This window comes from Ambystoma mexicanum, chromosome 7q (assembly GCF_040938575.1).
Source record: "Ambystoma mexicanum isolate Mex_15411 chromosome 7q, UKY_AmexF1_1, whole genome shotgun sequence".
Classification (NCBI taxonomy): domain Eukaryota; kingdom Metazoa; phylum Chordata; class Amphibia; order Caudata; family Ambystomatidae; genus Ambystoma; species Ambystoma mexicanum.
Window position 1 is genome coordinate 916,298,549 of NC_090941.1, and position 17,785 is coordinate 916,316,333.

General features: G+C 43.2%; 1 protein-coding gene across 1 annotated transcript in view; it reads right to left on the bottom strand.

Moving 5' to 3' along the window:
- DDIAS (DNA damage induced apoptosis suppressor) overlaps window positions 1–17,785 on the bottom strand; it is a 395,303-nt gene that overhangs the window by 233,414 nt on the left and 144,104 nt on the right. The window contains exon 3 of the mRNA XM_069639879.1: window positions 16,361–16,522. Coding sequence (XP_069495980.1) covers window positions 16,361–16,522 — 162 coding nt within the window. The remainder of the gene's footprint in view (window positions 1–16,360; window positions 16,523–17,785) is intronic.

Here is a 17,785-nt window from a genome sequence, read left to right on the forward strand (position 1 = left end):
AAACAACTTATTCATATTGTTTATTCAACTTTATACATCTTGAGCAAAAAACGCCAAATTCAACACGATACGCTCTTCTTTTTCATCAAAAATACATATGAGGAGTCCATTAGCTTCATGAAAAAACATTAATCAACTTCAACAAAACAAAGTAACAATCCTGTGTTGCTCTAACAATATTTTCATCATTATTGTTCTAAATACAATTGGTCAACACCTAACACGACGCGTTTCGGGGTCTATGTCCCCTTCTTCAGGAGTGGATGTTACTTTTTTTTTTTTACTTTTTCTGTTAAAAAGAAAATATATAAATCAGTAACTAAGTGAGTCTGTCACTAACCTTGCTGCCCTGAGCTGACTCAAAATCCTTCAGGATAGTAAATTGTCATTCCCCATTTGTTGATGTCACCAGGATCTGGAAGAAATTATCCATAGTGTGTGTAAATAATTACTGAATATCCCAGAGACAGCCCCCAAATGAGTTCAAAGGTAACTATAATCACCTACTTGTTGGAGAATAGTCCAAGCTGTCCACTTAATAACCTCTGTGTCTGTTAAACTGTAGTGAACTGCTTATCATGCACGGTGGATCTGCAAAAAATGACAAGACCCACCCACAGAGAAAAGTTATCTATCTAAAACTCACTCCCAATCATGCTAGTACTGTAGCATAGACAAAATTCCTCTATGTTCACTCACCTAATCTGATCTCACAAAACCGAAGTCTGGGAATCGGGAAAACGACTGCACAAGCAGTCTCCCGTCCCGGGCTTGGGTTATATTCACTTCCTGATGTGATCACGTGATCGTGACTCGGATCATGTGATACGATCATCTCGCGATCGTAATAATTATACGTCCACAAACTCACCATATCAATGACATCTTATTTAGGGCACTCACCGCTCCTGAACTAATTAAGTGGTGTGAACAATTATTCCAATTTTGCATAAAAAAATGACGCGATTGAGTCGCAATCACGTGATTGTCCTAAAATTATCATTATTATTCCGCTAAGCCTAAAGCTCTGTCTGCTGTTTTTTTGGCTTCAAATATTGTCATTAGAGACTTCTAAGGACGCATTTTATGGTCCAACAATAAAGGTTTCCAGTCAGGAGGCTTTACTCATGGTGTAAATCTGGATGCATGGTCACGTGATCAACATAAGTCGGTCCAGTGACCCTGGCAACCCGGACTATTCCTACCCATTAAAGTAAGATATATTTTTGTGTGAGATTACTATAGGAAGTATGTAAATGACTAACATGATCATGTTTGTGCAGTAATGATATTCCTTCTGCTGTGACTAGAAATTATTGACATGCAAAAATACTGAAGCTTCATTCACCTATACCTGAGGTGTGCTACGAGCGTTTGGCTATGACAGAATAACATTCCTTATTTTTTTTACACATTTTCACTTTGGGAAGACGAGACCTGTTCAACATGGTGCCCACACCTCAACGGATATATTAATTTTCTACCACTATAGAAGAGAGTATAACAAAATACATTCATTAAACATGTTTTTGAATTTCTCACATCATTGTAAAACCAAACAAATACAAAACCAAATATAACAGCTTAAATCAAACTCATTATTCATCCCTTTAGGCTCCAAAGACTCAAGCCTTTTAATCCATTGAATCTCTTTCTGTCTCAATAATAACTTAATATCGCCTGCTCTTTTTGGACTTCTCACTTGTTCAAGAATTACATAGCTTTTGAGCTATTGTGTGAGTGTTAAAGTGTTGTGCTACTGGTGAATGAGCAGAATTATTTCTTATGTTTGATTTATGTTCAGTCCATCTTGTTTTTGCTTTCCTTGATGTTAATCCTACATAAAAGATGCCACAAGGGCATCCGATTCCATAAATCACATTAATTGTGTCACAGGTGCTTGTTTGATATAAGTGAAATTCTCTTGTCCGTATAGGGGTGGTTAATGCTTGAACCTTTAATCAGATTATGACAATGTTGGCAGTTGCTACAGGGTAATGTACCTTTAAATCTAATTCATTCAATGGTTGTTGATAATCTACGTTCACAAAAAAATCTTTAATACATTTGCTCTTTCTGTAGGCAAATGTTGCAAGATTTTCAAAAAGATGCGCTAATGTAGGGTCCATATTAAGCATTTCCCAGTTCTTTTTTTAGAATTGTCTTAATCTTGTAACTCTGTTCTGATAGGTGGTAAAATGAACCAGAGATTCTTGATCAGCCTTTTTCGATGGCACTAGACTTCATTCTCTCAACGTAGATGATGTCTTAGTCCATGAAGTGATAACTGATCTTGCGAGTAGCCTCTTTGTAAAAACTTACCATGTAATGTAGCTGCTTGGCTCTCATATTCCTCAGGTTCCGAGATAATTCTTCTGTACTGCATGAATTGACTGAAAGGTATACTTTCAACGGTAGTCTTCGGGTGAAAACTGAATACCATTAGTATACTGTTCCTATCAGTAGGCTTGTTATCAATGGTAGTATGTAGTTGTTTTGTTTTAATGTATACTTCCACATCAAGAAACTGGATACGGCTTTTGCTGGTTTGGGTTGTGAATTTGATTCTTGGTGCTAATTGATTCATGTATGAAAAGAATTCCAAGAGGCTCTAATGACACCCTCTCCAGATTCCAAAAATATAATCATAAAACGAAAGTAACATCTCAGATGGTCCTTGTATTGAGTTTTGTTTAACACAGCTGTTTGTTCTAAATATGCCATACATGTGTTGGCATATCCCAGTGCCATGACGGCCCCAATGGATGTGCCAGATATTTGCACAAAGAATCTATCTTCAAATCGAAAAAAGTTATTATGGAGTACAATTTTCAAGAGACTTAGAATACCCAGGTTGTTAGCACTACAACCTTGGCTGTTGAGCCACTCTTGCATGGGACGCATGCGGAGCCGCCCGTGATTAACTAAGTAAATGCATGACGCCATCATTCCTAGCAGCCACATGGCTTTGCGTTCCGTCACTTCCCGACTGGCTACATATTGAGGGATCTGAAAAAGCATGTTCTGAACCCTCTCGTTGGATGGGAAGACAGGGCGCTCTTTCGTCTGATTTAGAGCCCCTAGAAACGGCTTAATTTGACTGGGGTCTAAGCTGGACGACTTCTTGTTGATGGAGAATCCCAAAATGAACAAGAGGTCTATTATCTTCTGAGTGTTTAATAGGCATGTTTCCTAAGAGTCCCCAGTTATGAGCCAGTCGTTGAGGTAAGGGTAAACCGGGACGGATAGTCTGCGCAGGTGTGCTGTCGCTACTGCCAGGAACTTTGTAAACACCCTTGTCGCTGAGGCAATGCCAAAGGGGAGTAGCTTGAATTGATAGTGCCTGTCCTCTATCCTGAATCTTAAGTATTTTCTGTGGGCTGGTAACATTGAAATATGAAAGTATGCATCTTTCATGTCCAGTTTCGCCATGTAATCCCCCTGTTTCAACAGCGGGATTACTTCCTGCACAGTAACCATAGGAAACTTTTGAGGTTTGACAAATTTGTTCACTGGGCGCAAACCTAGTACAGGGCGCATGGTGGGATCCTTTTTGGGTACAAGGAAGTACACTGAATAAATACCCTTGTTATCCTGAAGTATAGGGACGACGTCCATGACGTCCTTTTCCAGAAGTGTTTACACATCTTGTACCTGTTAGGAAATCCCAGCGTTCATACTGGAAAACATGGAAACTACACCATCCTTACTACCTGCAACAGAAACCAAGATGGCGCCTATTTGGTTCCGTTTATCCCACTTCTAAGAGTGGGTCTAGTTTATCCCAAGATGGCGACCTCCTCACGCCAAACGCTATATCTGTATTGTAATGATACAGGTAGGCGCGTCGCTACTCGCTCCACACCCTGTGTAGCAACTTAGCAGTATTCGTTCCTGCGTTATTGCAAACTTCCATCTTCAGCCTCCAGACTTCGGTCTACCTTTTACTTTCCCTCCGTTATATCCTCCTTTCCTTCCCGTGGTTGTTTCCTTCCACAGCCGCGCCCGCCTCCTCCCTCTGTGGGCGCTTCGGCCCCGCTGTGCTTCCGCTGCTCACCCGCTCTGGGCTCCTCAGCCCCGTTGAGCTTTCTGTTACACTTCCCCCGCACTCGGCTTCGTTCAGCCCCACTGTGTAACTTGTCCGAGCACGTATTACAACTTCGCTCCGAGTGCCATCCTGCCCCGTTGAGCGTCCTGATTACTTACCATCTCCCGGATTCCTTTCCTGAAGATAATTCCTGTACCGTACTTCTACTTTCCCGAGATTCGGCTACAAGCCTCTTTGTGTCACGACTACTGGCAGCTGGACTCTTCTGCTCACGGCACAAGATCAAAAGGACTGTTAACAAGAATCCTACCCTTACCTGCACGTCTTCATTGGAGGAATCCAGATACATCATCGGGTTTTACTCCCCACAGTGTTTCCCGAGGGTGTCGCCCACGTGGCGCTTGGAGCCCATTCTCTGGTCTATTCAGTGCCTTCTGGGAGGCATACCACAACTTCAGTACCACAGGAACGAACCAAGAAGCCAAAGGAAAAAGAACACGAGTTCTTTGAGTACCATCTTTATCTCTATTATTGAGAGTATAAGAGTACCAGGATTCGCAGATGGTCCGGCGTCGTGCTCTTGGCAGTCTGAATTGTGGCAGTCGAGCGAATTCGATGCAGTACCCGTAGGAGACCGTCCTTGAGAACCCACTGGTCTGACGTTATCCCCTCCCATGCCGAAAGGAAAGATGTTAAATGCCCCCCGACCGAGGTGACATGGGATGGGACCTGGATGCGCAGGTCATTTCTGACCAGAGGCTGTGGCCCCTCTGGGGTTGGGACCTCTGCCTCTACATTTTCTACGCTGCTGTCATCTGGGTGGATAGTTTGCGGGGTGTTGAATGCCTGACCCGAGTTCCAGGTATTTCTCGTATTATACTGGTTCTGTGAGGAACGGGATTGGCCTCGAAAGGACCGGCTGGGTAATTTGCTGAAGGGACTTTAGAGTCTCATGCTGTTTTTTTGGCAGTTGAGAGCATAGTCTACTGCTTTACCAAAAAGGTTAGTCTCTTCGACAGGCTTATTTATAAGAGCAGCTTGGGTTTCTGGCTTGAAGATGGAATTTCTCAGCCAAGCATGACGTTTAAGAAGAGTGCCTTGTGCTAAGAATCTTCCTGCTGTCTCTGCAGCATCCAGGGTGTTCTTCAGCACATCCTGGTTGATCTGTCCACCTTCGGACACAATGACGAGTAACTTGGTCCTTGCAAGCTCTGGCACCTCCAGGAGACGTTCCTGAAGTAGGTTCCATTGTACATCAGCATAACTGTCCAACAGCGTGGTGTTATTTACTATGCATGTAGAAAAGGCAGCTGCTGCGGTGATCCTTTTTCCCCAAAGCATATCGACTTTTTGACTCCTTATTAGGTGGTGCTTGTCCGGTAGACAGGGGCACCCCTGCCAGTTTGCCAGTGGTGGTGACCACCAAGGAATCGGGAGTAGCGTGGCCCAATTTGAAATGAAAATGGTCAGCCGCTTTTGTCAAGATGGCGTTAAACATCATCTGATCCTCCATGGGGAAGCTGGACGGGCCAGAGTGGAGGAAGGGGAATCCAAACATAGGACATCATGGTCCTGGGTGGGAGTAGGGAGCGTCCAAGGTTCTGCATCAACCTGGCAGTTATCTTCCCAGTTGCTCATAGGATCCGCCTGGTCATCCACATTGTAGCCTTGTAGAAATGCAGTATCTTCCTCTGGGTCATATATATCCTGATATGTGTCCATGGGAATCTCGTCATCTGAGAGGACGCAAGTGAAATCTTCCTGAGGAGTTTCCGAAGTCCTATGCAACTTAGGCACAGAGGGAGGGTCTTCCCGAGGTCTTTTAAGGGTAAGGATTCTCTGAAAATGAGACAAACCTCTCCAACCTGTCCATACACCCTTCACATTTTTCTCTAGTCCATGTAGATGATCACGAGGGGTCTAAAGGTGGAAAATCTTCATTTTCCTCCCTATGGCGTGGGAATTTGTCTCCAATAGAGCTTGACAAAGGCAGTGGACTCTCTACTTAGTCTTCGCGAGTATCGGGGCACTGTGGCGCTTTTTAGGCACGTCCCTAGGCCGCTCTTTGTGCTTTGTCACCTCTTTCGACTTCTCCCTCAGCCCCACTGCCGAAGCAATCCTAGCAATGCTCTCGGTAATGTTTGGCGAAACGGGGCGATATGCCGGTTGACTTGTAGGCCTAGCAATAGATTTCTCCCCTACCGGGGCCTTAGGCGATGCTGAAGTGTCCACTAGGGGTGTTTCAACGGTCGTATGAGTTTTGGAGTTAGCGTCCTTTGTTTTAGGAGGCCCAGTCGCAAGATGCTGCTGCAGATGCAGGGAAGGCTGTTGATCGTGAAGATCGGCAGATCCCGCCGAAAGTTTCGACGAGACAGTTGGCGCTTTCGCCCCCATTGACGGTACCGTCGAAAACCAGGCTTGGGTTTGTGTGCTTAGTGTTGCGATCCTGTACGCCCCTGTCGCTGGGTGTTTTCCCCATAGCATGACTCGCGCCAGACCGGTCTGGGACGGGCGTGGCGGACTTAGTAGCATCCGCCGTGCGGTCAATGGCATCCAACACGGATGCTTGGTCATTGCTGGTACCCCCGTCACTTTCGGACGGTGCAGCGGTGGGGAAGAGCATACAGCCTGCGACATACCGTAGGCCGCCCACCGCTTAACGCGGCGCTCCTTAATCTTCTTGGGGCGCAGGAGTTTACAGGCCACGCACCACGCTTTGTCGTGGTCAAGGGGCAGGCAATTATTGCACTAAGAGTGCTCGTCCTTCCAAGGGTATCTGGCCCTGCAAAAGGGGCAAAACCTAAATGGTGTCCTTTCCATATCGAAAGGCAATAAAAGCGATGACGAGACCTATGGGACTAAGAGGGGGAAAGAGGAAAGGCATACTTGAAAGAATATAGCCACCCCGACCCCATTCTCCCTACTGTGTAGGCCGGCCAGAGGGCCCGGCCACGTGGACGGCTTTACCGCCAGATCGCAGGTGTCGAAAGTCCTCTGCAGTCTTCGGCTTAGTACAGGAAGCACTGTCGAAGTGACTTTAACAATATCTCTTATGGAAGAGCTCCGCAATAGGGCGACCAGTTATCTGGGCGGAAAAAAACAATCTGAGGGATTTTGGGTACACTACACGTCACGATAGGGATAGTGTTACAGACACGCCTATGCCGACGTCCCCTTTCGATCCTCGAAAAAGACAAGATGCAATACTATGGGGTTACCACTGGATGTCGGACCATTTGCACAGCATGTGATTCTAAGCAGATTAACAGGCATCATAATCTAATTTACCAGAAGAATGCCCAGTTGGTCAAGCACAAGTTCGAATTTGCCAGTAAGCACTAAAAATCAGTACGACATGGGGGAATGCATTGTTGGACAAGCACACCTAAAATCGAAATTGTGAGTAGTATATTTTGCATGGTCCCGAAATGCAGGGATAAGTCAAGTTGAAGATAGTGCAGCGCGGACTGTGGGTAGCTTACAGCGGTGGCATGGAGGGGCCGAATGAACGTTTGAGTGAGGCTAGAAGTTTGTAGGGCAATCGGAGACAGAGTTCCCAGGAGATCAGGAGTGTGTAGGAAATAAGATTCAGGAAATATATTTAAGTGCAACGAGGAACATTATAGACTCTGCACTGCTGGATAATACATAGTCGCCCTTGCAATCGAGACCTTACCACTTACCAAAAAATAATGTCAACGATTCTGTCTTGATAGTACATTTGGTGACCACAACCACTATACTAGAGTAGTCCTACTTTCCTCTCAACTCTCGTCTCGTAGTAGTTGTAGTTTAGCAGAAACCCGGAGACCTGTAACCTTCAACAGGTTGAGTACACACTTGAAGTTCACCAGAACCTCTGTAGATTATCTGCTCGGAAATGCAAATACTGATCCAGTCGGCTTCCTCATGATCGATGCCTCTCATACCAGAAAAACATAGCATGTGTACCCCTTCGTTGGTCATCTACAACCTCCTCACTTGAGATCACTGATGTAAATCAAATATTTGTGTGAGATGTGTTCCATGACCGGCCACCCAGCTATAAACAGACCTATGTACAAAGCTCCCATATAGCAGCTCACGTGTCTTGATTTACCAGAGGAGTGAGCAGGAGTCATACATCTCAACCTCCTGACAAGAAGCTATGATGAATGGCTTCTGGTCGTCGGTCAATCATGCATAAAGCAAGCCAAGCTCGTTGCCAGTGCTAGCATCTTGGGGTCCAGAATACTGTGCTTTTAGAATGATGAAACACAAACAGCCAGGGAATTATGACAGCTCTAAATCGTTGCATACATGAAAAAAATGACACTGAGTTATATTTATTGTATTTTAATGTAACCCATTATTTACTAAAAGTAGGTACGTTCATTGGGCTAGCAACTATAATGGCAAATATAACACAACAAGCCAACACTCTTAACAATAAAATTATCACATAAGAGATGAACATCTTGAGTAAGAAACAATGACAAAATAATTCTAGTTTATATCCATGGAAAAGCATTTCTCCTGTACACTATACCTAGTCTATACACAGCGAAGACACATTATACTTGCGTTGCAAAGAAAAAACAGTTTGCATGATGAATGGCTTCCTCTCAAACGAGCTTTGGTCATTCCCCTTGTGCACATTCTGCAGTCTGTTGCATTGAGTTGATGCCGTCATTATGGATGAGGTTATAACCATAAGGGCAGGTGGTATGTCACATTCCACACTCAAATGTTCAGCCAAGCATGTATTTATATCCCACTGCTTCAAGGCATTCAATCAAGTACGTGGATTAGTAATCGTTGCTGCATCACACACACCAGTTGCACATCCCCAGTGCGCAAAAGGTAATTAGTCAGTCAATGTTTATTCGGTATATACCTTTAACATACATCATAAACAATTGAGTACATATTATAAAAACCTCTTTAAAAAATAAAAATATCCTTTTACAATATACAGGTAATCGGACCTGAAGCACACACACCAGGCACACAGGCAACAACCAAAGTGATGGAAAGAGAAATGCTGACCTTGTTTCCTTCCTGACCAGCTGTTAGGAAAGACTACATTTTTGGCAACTTTCCCTATATTGTTTCTATGGATCACCAATATTTTTGCTTTGTTATTAAACCTGTTCAGGTTCACTTCCCTACCTATTGCTAATTTGTTATGGGGAAACCGATCAGTCCTTCAGATCATCAGTACTGAGAAACTATGTTCCCCTTTTAGCAACTTTTCAACATTGCTCACAGCATCTTACATGAATTGCAATGGGGATACTTTTGTATCGCCCTAGTTTTTTCACCTGTGGTTTTTGGTTACTTTTATAGCTGCCTAAAGACAAGCTGGTGGCAGCAGATATATTTCTACCATTTTTGTGTTATTTCTAGTGTGCAAAATCGCATTTACTGCATATGGCTACTAAATGTGGCTAGTGCCCTGAAATGGCCACGCCGCAAGATTTTCTCTTGTTCTTTGGCAATATTGTAGTTTGGTCTTTTTCCTGCCTTGCCAGGTCAGGAAATCCCATACAAGGACAAGCACTTGCCCAGGAAAGCTGGAGTTTGGTTAAAAAGGCGACTCCTGCAGTGATTTCTTCAACAGCGTTGGAGCCAAGAATCCTTCGTAGACTGAAGACCCGAAGAAGACTCCTGTAGAGCCCCGACATCCCTTCCTGCAGCTGGCAAAGCCCTGTTGGACTACATGATCTCTGAATACCCTGAGCGGTGCTTGAGCCCTTCGACTAGTGGGACCATCTAGTCCCTACATCTTCTAGAGGAACCAGCTGTCCCGAGCCTTCGGAAGTGTCCATGGACCACCCGGTGTACTGGCCATCTCTCTTGCGGGCTACCTCGCCAGAACCATTGCTGTTTCGCCATTCCACCCAGAACTTCGGTGGTCGCCAGTTTATGGTGAAAGTCGCTTTCCTGCGAATTTCAGCACCCTAGCCTCAAGGGATCCCATCCTACAGAAGCTTCTTTAACTGCGACTGGAAGGACGCCTACCGCCGTGCGGTGGCCATCGCTAGAACTCGCATTCCGCAGTCCTGTGAAGTGTCCTGAAGAGGCCGGCATCAGCAAATCTTGTATTTCTTCATTGCCAGTGGTTGCATCGTGCATCTGGAACCGACTGGAAGAATCCTTGCACCCAGAGCTCCTGGGCACCTCTCACTAGAACCAACAGCAGTAAATCCAACCTCCAGCGACTCCCAGTTGACCCATTAAGTCCTCTGGGAAAATCAGAGTCAGGGGTATAAGTAAACACAAAGCATTTGTCTCCCCTCTACCCTCCATAGGACAACTTTGGGAACCTGTCCCCTAGTATCCTACATGCCATTCCACTGCCTTTTGGTCGTCGAAACTCGGTAGTATCATCTGAAAGATAAAAACACAATTTACTTACCTAGTAACCCTGTAGAATATCGCTCTTCGAACAATCACCAACACAAATACATTTATACATTACAATATAATCTGCTTCAGATATATTCTGGGGAGAAGCATTGTGACTCCTGTGACTATTCTTCTTAGGGATTGGACTGCTGAAGGTAAGGAAAATCATTTGGGACTTGGTTCCATCTTTACTGCATTAATTTACTTACCTCTTGTTGTGTTCAAGTCATTTGAATGCATTTTAAGAACCTATGGTTACTGTATATATGTTTATTATTCAGTATTGTGCGATAAGCTCACATGCTAGTTTAATTTTTAGTGCGTGTGTAAAGGACTCAAATATTTGTACTTTCATACATTCCATCTAAATGTAATTATTGCGTGCATCACTGTGTGGACTCATTGTGGACCCCTGTCCCCACTCACACTCTTCTGAGAATAGCCTTGGCTGCTCTCCACGTTTACCTTGATTGGGTTCTGGGTAACCTCTTAGAGTTGCCTGTTCACTAGAACTACGGTGGATACCTAAAATATGTACACTAGGCCAGACTCTCAAAATCCATTTTAACATCAGCCAACAAGGTTATACAGCCAGATAGGTTAGCTATTCAGCTTCACTAATTAACAAAGCTCACAAACCCACTAGTGTCATTGAACCCATCAGTATAAAATCCACCAGTATTACATTATTTCAAGTGATACATCAGGACACAAAGAGTCTACAAGATATTTCAACTGAGAATACAGCCAACTATTCAAATACAGTGAAGGATCATCAATACTAATTAAAACATCATGAACCATTGGGCATGATACGAATCCTTTGTAAAACAGGTATCCCCCTCCTTAACACCAGTCTAATGATTCATTACATGACAAGGAGGAACTGTAGCATTCGATCTCTGAAAACCAAACCCCCATATATGGACTGGCAAAGCCCAAACAATCAGCTGAATTATGCAGAGGAACTAGTAGAGTTTAAAGGTCCCTTTCTGGCTGAAAATAAACCAAGATATGGTAGGAGGCTTGAGAGCAATTACATACGGTTCTATATTGGGAAGGCCAGAAGACCAGTAGTGCAACAGCAATTCGGATTCTATGGGGTATTGTGATGAATCCTACGGCTCCCTCAATAAAGGCCTGCCTAAAGTCTCCTCCCAGGTGGCCAGGGAAAGGTTGACGCTTCCCGATACGGACATTGGGGGTGTTATACTGTGGGAGAATCACCTGGGAGGAGATAGGCCGAGGGTGTTGAGGGGATTACGTGTGATGAGAAGCAGTATTTGTCCTTTAAAAGGGAGAACCTTTTAAAGTTGTCAGAAAAGGTAAGGGCTTATTGTCATTATGATGCATCTGAACCACATATAAGATCTGTGGCTCTGGGCACAAATTCCATAAAACCTGAACAGACAACAACAGAAAGACCGTTCAAGGTTCTTCAGGATAAAAATCCTCCTTACTCCCAAAGGTATAATGGAAAGGAATTTATAAACATTGCTTTAAATAAACTGTCTTCATCTGTAACAACACATTTTAATAGTAAATCCTTAAAGAACTCTAAAGGGAAATAAATCTACCATTAAAACCAAGAAGTTACTAAAAACTTGTTGAGGGATACATGTCCCATAATCCCATAGGTACTGGGAAGAGGGCTGAAGAGTCATGCTGAATAGTCGGCAATTAAGCCTGATAACCCACACCCGAGGGAAGCTGAGAGGCTTAAAAAGCCCCCTCAGGTGAAGGCAATTAGAAGGTGCTGGAACTGTGGCTGGAGTGTATGCAATAGTAGCAGAAGAAGAAGAAGGATTAATGCACAATGTTGGCAATCCAGGCAGAAGTGGGAGAACCAAAGTGACGGCAGGACTCTGTTACAGCAAATTTCACCTAATTGTCCGGTGAGGGTCCAGTTCCCCCAAACACTGAGGTACAAAGTTGCACAGCGGAAGACGTGCAGGAAGGCGGTCTTTTCCCATGTGAGACTAATTGCAGAGATAACACAGCAGGAAGCATGTTGGAGAACGTGAGGAGCTGCTGTGAAGCCGTGGGTCTCAGGAGCGAGAGGGGCTCCTTAATGGAGTGGCTGGACCGAAGACGCCTTCAGCGAGGAAGAGTGCGGGTCCCAATTGAAGCCAGAAGTTGTAGAAGTGGTGCAGCATGCAGAGAAAGGAACACAGAAGCAGGGGAGTTAAACATGGCGTTCCGATTCCTTCCGCGAGCACTGCCGGCAACAGTATCCAGCTTAATAATCACTTGCATAAGAGTAGAAGTGATGTAAAGTTATTCAGTGAGTCTTTAACAATGGGGCACTTGAATTGTAGCACTTGCATGTGATAGGGTATTTTCTCTTTCACTCGCGTGAAGAGCAAACGCTACAAAAATCAATGGTTAAACTTAAAACTCTGTAAAGCACATGAAGTGGTTGTGTGTGCCTAATTAAGATTCTAGGAGGAAGAGTGACCTCTTAATCTTTATTGAAGCAGTCAACAGTTGCTTCCAAAGAGAAGAGAAATGTTTAAACATTGTATTTGAAGTTGTAGAGAGCACGCCTTGCCCAAGCTAAGAGTGAACAAGGTATTCCCCACTTGAGGCTGAACCCAGCCTTTCCCAAAGCCACAGAACAGTATAAATAGCACTGCGAGTGAAATTGAACTTCAGCACTGCCTAAGGTACAAGTATGCAATTACTAACTGAAGCCAAGAGAGTGGCATCAACGTTTCTGGGTAATTATTCTGGCTAACAGTTGGGGGAGGGAAACTTGCTGCTTTTACACATTCTTTAAAGTTGATACAAACTATATTGCCAAAGACCTGGAGAAGGAGAGAAGTCTGTCCCAAAGGCAATTCTAGGTTATTGTGGCAGACAGATAAGAAAGGCAAAGAAGCTGCCCCTCTGTTTAGAAGAAGCGTGCCTCGTCTACTTAAAGGCGTTAACGTGCCCGAAAGTGTATCTTGTTCTACCTGAAAACCATTTAAAATGACATAATACTGAAGTTGTGGTGGTGCATTGTTAAAAGCAGACAAGAAAGGCAAAGAGAAAAACAAAATTGAGGTGTGTCGGTGTGGTGAGGCGCTGGGTTAGAACTAAATTTGAAAAGACAAACTAAAGTCAATGCGACCCTTACAAACCAAATAAGATTGGGTTGCTGCACGAAAGAGGGACCAGCAGTCACCTCAAAAACTGCTAATAGATACAAACACTTGAAAAATTTCACCTCTAAATGACTGCGCAGCCCTAAGCGAATGGTAAATATCCTATTCAAATTGAATGTGTAACTGGACAAAAAATACAGTGAAACAAAGAGTCCAAAGCAATAGATTATTCAGTCAAAAAAACGCTGTTGAAACAGATTTTATGAGTTGATGCAAAGACAAGACTGCCTGTCTTTGCATCAACTCATAAAATCTGTTTCAACAGCGTTTTTTTGACTGAAGAATCTATTGCTTTGGACTCTTTGTTTCACTGTATTTGTTGTCCACTTACACATTCAATTTGAATAGGATATTTACCATTCGCTTAGGGCTGCGCAATCATTTAGAGGTGACATTTTTCAAGTGTAAGAAAGGCAAAGAAGCTGCCCCTCTGTTTAGAGGAAGTGCGCCTTGTCAACCTGGAGGTGTTAAAGTACCCAAAAGTGAATCTTGTCATAATCAAAACCTGTTTTGTAGTCAGAAAGTATTAAAGCTGTGGTGGTGTCACAAAGCACTGAAGCTGCGGTGGTGTGTTTGGTTGTCAGTAGATTTGAGACTTCAGTAGCACAAATAAAGGTAGAATACTATGAGGCAAAGGAGTAGGCCCTCGTGGTAAACTCTTGTAGAAGATGAAGTTGTTGAAGTGGAAGTAGAAGTAATCGTACCAAAATGTCGCCCTCACAATTCCGATGGCTGAAAATGCCGACTTTTATTTATTTTGGACCCCCCCCCTTACACCACATATATATGTGGGGGAGGTATAACATATAATATTAACATAGGAGGGGCTGCAGGAGGTCTCCCCCGCATATATATGTAGTGTAAAGGGGTTTTAAAAAAACGTCTGCATTTTCGGCCTTCGCAATAATCGAATAGACTCGAAGTAGAAGTGCTGTGAAGTCATCCTGACAAAGATACAGACTGGAACTCCTAATCTTGTAAAGAGAAACCCAACAACTGTTAACCAAGAACTGTGTTTGATTAACATTTACAGAAGTTGTATTTCCTTTGAACTGTGGTAATTCTTCTTGGACAATTGGAGGTTGTGGAAAAGCATTGTGGCTGGGAATCGGATGGGAGACCCACCCTTTTGAGACTCAGGATAATTTTTGTTTAATCTCTGAATTTTGGTGATGATACATATAAGATATCAATTGTTAGCATAATAACAGACAGACGGACGGACAGTTGTACATTTGATATGTAGGTGTACCACTAGGTACCACCCTCAAGAGTGTGGAGGGCGCAAGCCTTCTGATGGTGCAAGATCTCTTGGATACACGGTCAACAAGGGTTTACAACACAAGAGTGAATGCAGCCCAGGACCTCAGTTGGTCCATGGGTATTGTCATAGGGAAAAAACACAACAGGTGTGTACAAGTATGTAAGGGGTGGAGTTGCGTCATAGATCGACACTGTAGTGTTTCGGCCACAGGATACGAAGACTGGACATAGGTGACTGGGATGGCCTTCTTCAGGATGGAGGTGAAGGAATGAAACACTGTCCGTGGGGTATCGTGAACCGACAAGCGGTGCGGCGGTAAGGGCTTCTGAGAGTCTTCGACCATGCGGGAATTCAGGTGAAGGCGGTGGCCCAGTGGCCACTGTTGCTGATGGAATTAATCCAAAGAACCGTATCCTGATTCTCAAAAGTGTGGGTCTCCCATCCTGATTTTTTGTTTGAATATGAGTTCACCCTCCTGGGCATATCAGGACCTAGCCAGGTGCCCTGTATTATTACCTGTACCTTGTGGCTGGGAATGACATTGATGCTATTTTGGTGAAGTGGGAAGTCTTATGACCAGGAGAAGCTATTCTGTTATTGGAACTTTGGTTAACAAAACTTTACTTTGAATTTGAAGACATCAAGAACTGAATTGAGACTGTATTACATACATGGACTTCCTTGTTTCTTTTGTTGAACATTGGAGCACAGTTTACCTTGGCTCCTGGGGACGGGGAGCTCACCCAGGTTACTACGAAAACAGACTGAGAATATCATTGTTGATGTTATTTGCCATATATTTTCTTTGTGTATTTGATGTTTAAGTGTGAGGGCCAGACATCCTGTGTTAGAGAGTTTCCCTTTAGTTTTGATAGGCAGGGAAATCTTCATAAGAGTAGAGATAGTGAGGCGTTTGATAACATTTATAATTTAATAAAATAGCATATTTTTAACAATCATCCAAATGTTGTCGGCATAGCATTGCTGACCCCTTCCAGCATCCTATTGGAATGCTAGATGTTAGAGCGTCAATTCATGCATATCCATGGAAAGGAATACCTCAATCTTGGGTGTAAAATATCTTTGGGCTAGTCAGAAGCATTGGGTTTTACAAAAGATTAATGATGGATGATTTATCAAGGACATCAGAGTTAATTCCCCTCAAGTTACCCTAATTTAGTTTGCCTTTATTACAAATTAGATAATCACATTTCATAGTTTAGAATAGGGACAGAAGGACAATTAGCAATATTATCTGTTCGCAGAAACAGGCTAGAACAGTACGCTGAACGTAAGCTATGAACTACGGTCTAATTAATTGGCTGTTGTGGTATGGTTCGTAAAAGGTGAATGACAGATGGAGATTCACTTCTAGGTTTCATCAGACGGATTCCTTAGAAAACAATTACATTAGGAAAAATGAAAAGTGTGCAGGAGTTTTATTAGCTGGTTCAGATGTAGATAAAACTCAAGAGGTTACTTTGTTGTGAAATCAAAACAACATCTTACCTTTGAAGTGCGTCTGCAGTGATGCCAAAGTACTCATCCAGGCAACTTCCAAATATCGCAATTTTAAATATTTCAGTATCATCAGCAACTCCTAGAGAAAGTTTATATCTGTAGTGAACATCTGCCGCTTCAGTCGTACTGCCACATTTGTGGCAATTAAACCTGAACAAGGAAATGAAAAATCACAAGAATATATGTATTTTTGTAACCAAGGCGTACTCTTTTAGCAGTTGATTAAAAAACCATCATGAAACTATATCTTAAGAATAATTAGGTTGTTTTGTCAGTAAAGCTGTATGCAAGGAATACATTCGTTTTCAGAAATTGATTAGCAAACAAAACCTTTTGATTAGCAATGGTGTCTAATATGTTTAATGTCACCAGAAGTTATTTGTATGCAAGACATAAAATAAACATCAATACAGCATTGTTGTGTACCGCCAACGACAGACATTAGTGCGATGAGTCAAGCCTTGCTAATTCTTTAAAATTCCACTAGAACTACAGGTCGCGTAACTTAATTTTCCTATTCGTCCTGAGAGAAATGCACTTGACCTATGGCAACCGGATGAGGAAAAATGTAAATGTGTGTTCTGTGAAATGGTGCATGTCACCATAATCCCATTTTGCTTGGCACACTGCTGCCTGCCATGCACAGCAAAACCTTTATTTGTCATTTACTGCGAACAAAGTAAATGTTAAATAAAAGTTTCCAACATCCTCTGCAATTGGTACTAGCCCTTCATAAAATCTACTTGTCTATGCGAGTGGGTGAGTAGGCTCTGCGAGCTCTGGGTGTGGGTCTGTAAAATGTAAAAGGTTAGCTGAATGAATGGGCACAAATACAAATTATAAAAAGGCCCTGAAAACAGTTTGACCAGCTCTCTCCCGCAGGTGCTTATATATAATGCAATACTAAAATCGTAGACAAAAACGAGCTCTGGAGGCCAACTACAGTGTATTGTATTGCACTGGTTCTCTAGAAGTAAAGATTGGATGGAGCTATTTATTACTAGTTTGCATATAAATCTATTATTATTATGGCATTTATTGAGCGCAGACCTATGTGTCACGGCTCGCTCCCTTCGCTCCCGTTCCCGCCACTTGGGGGCATGTTTTGGGGTTTATTCCCTACTGGACATTTCCTTCGAACCCTATGCTACAGTGTTCTGACGAATTGGGAACGTTAAACCCTTATATTCCAAGTTACTTCCCTTCCGGATCCATTCCAGGTTTTTGGCAGCCAGCATGTTACTTAAATCAAATGACTATGTTTCCCGGAATGCCTTGGCTCACTGCTTCACCTCCTGCTTCCCAGAATGCCTGGCTCACTGCTTCATCTCCTCTCTGGCAGCCAGCATGTTACTTAAATCAGATGACTATGCTTCCCAGAATGCCTTGGCTCACTGCTTCACCTCCTGCTTC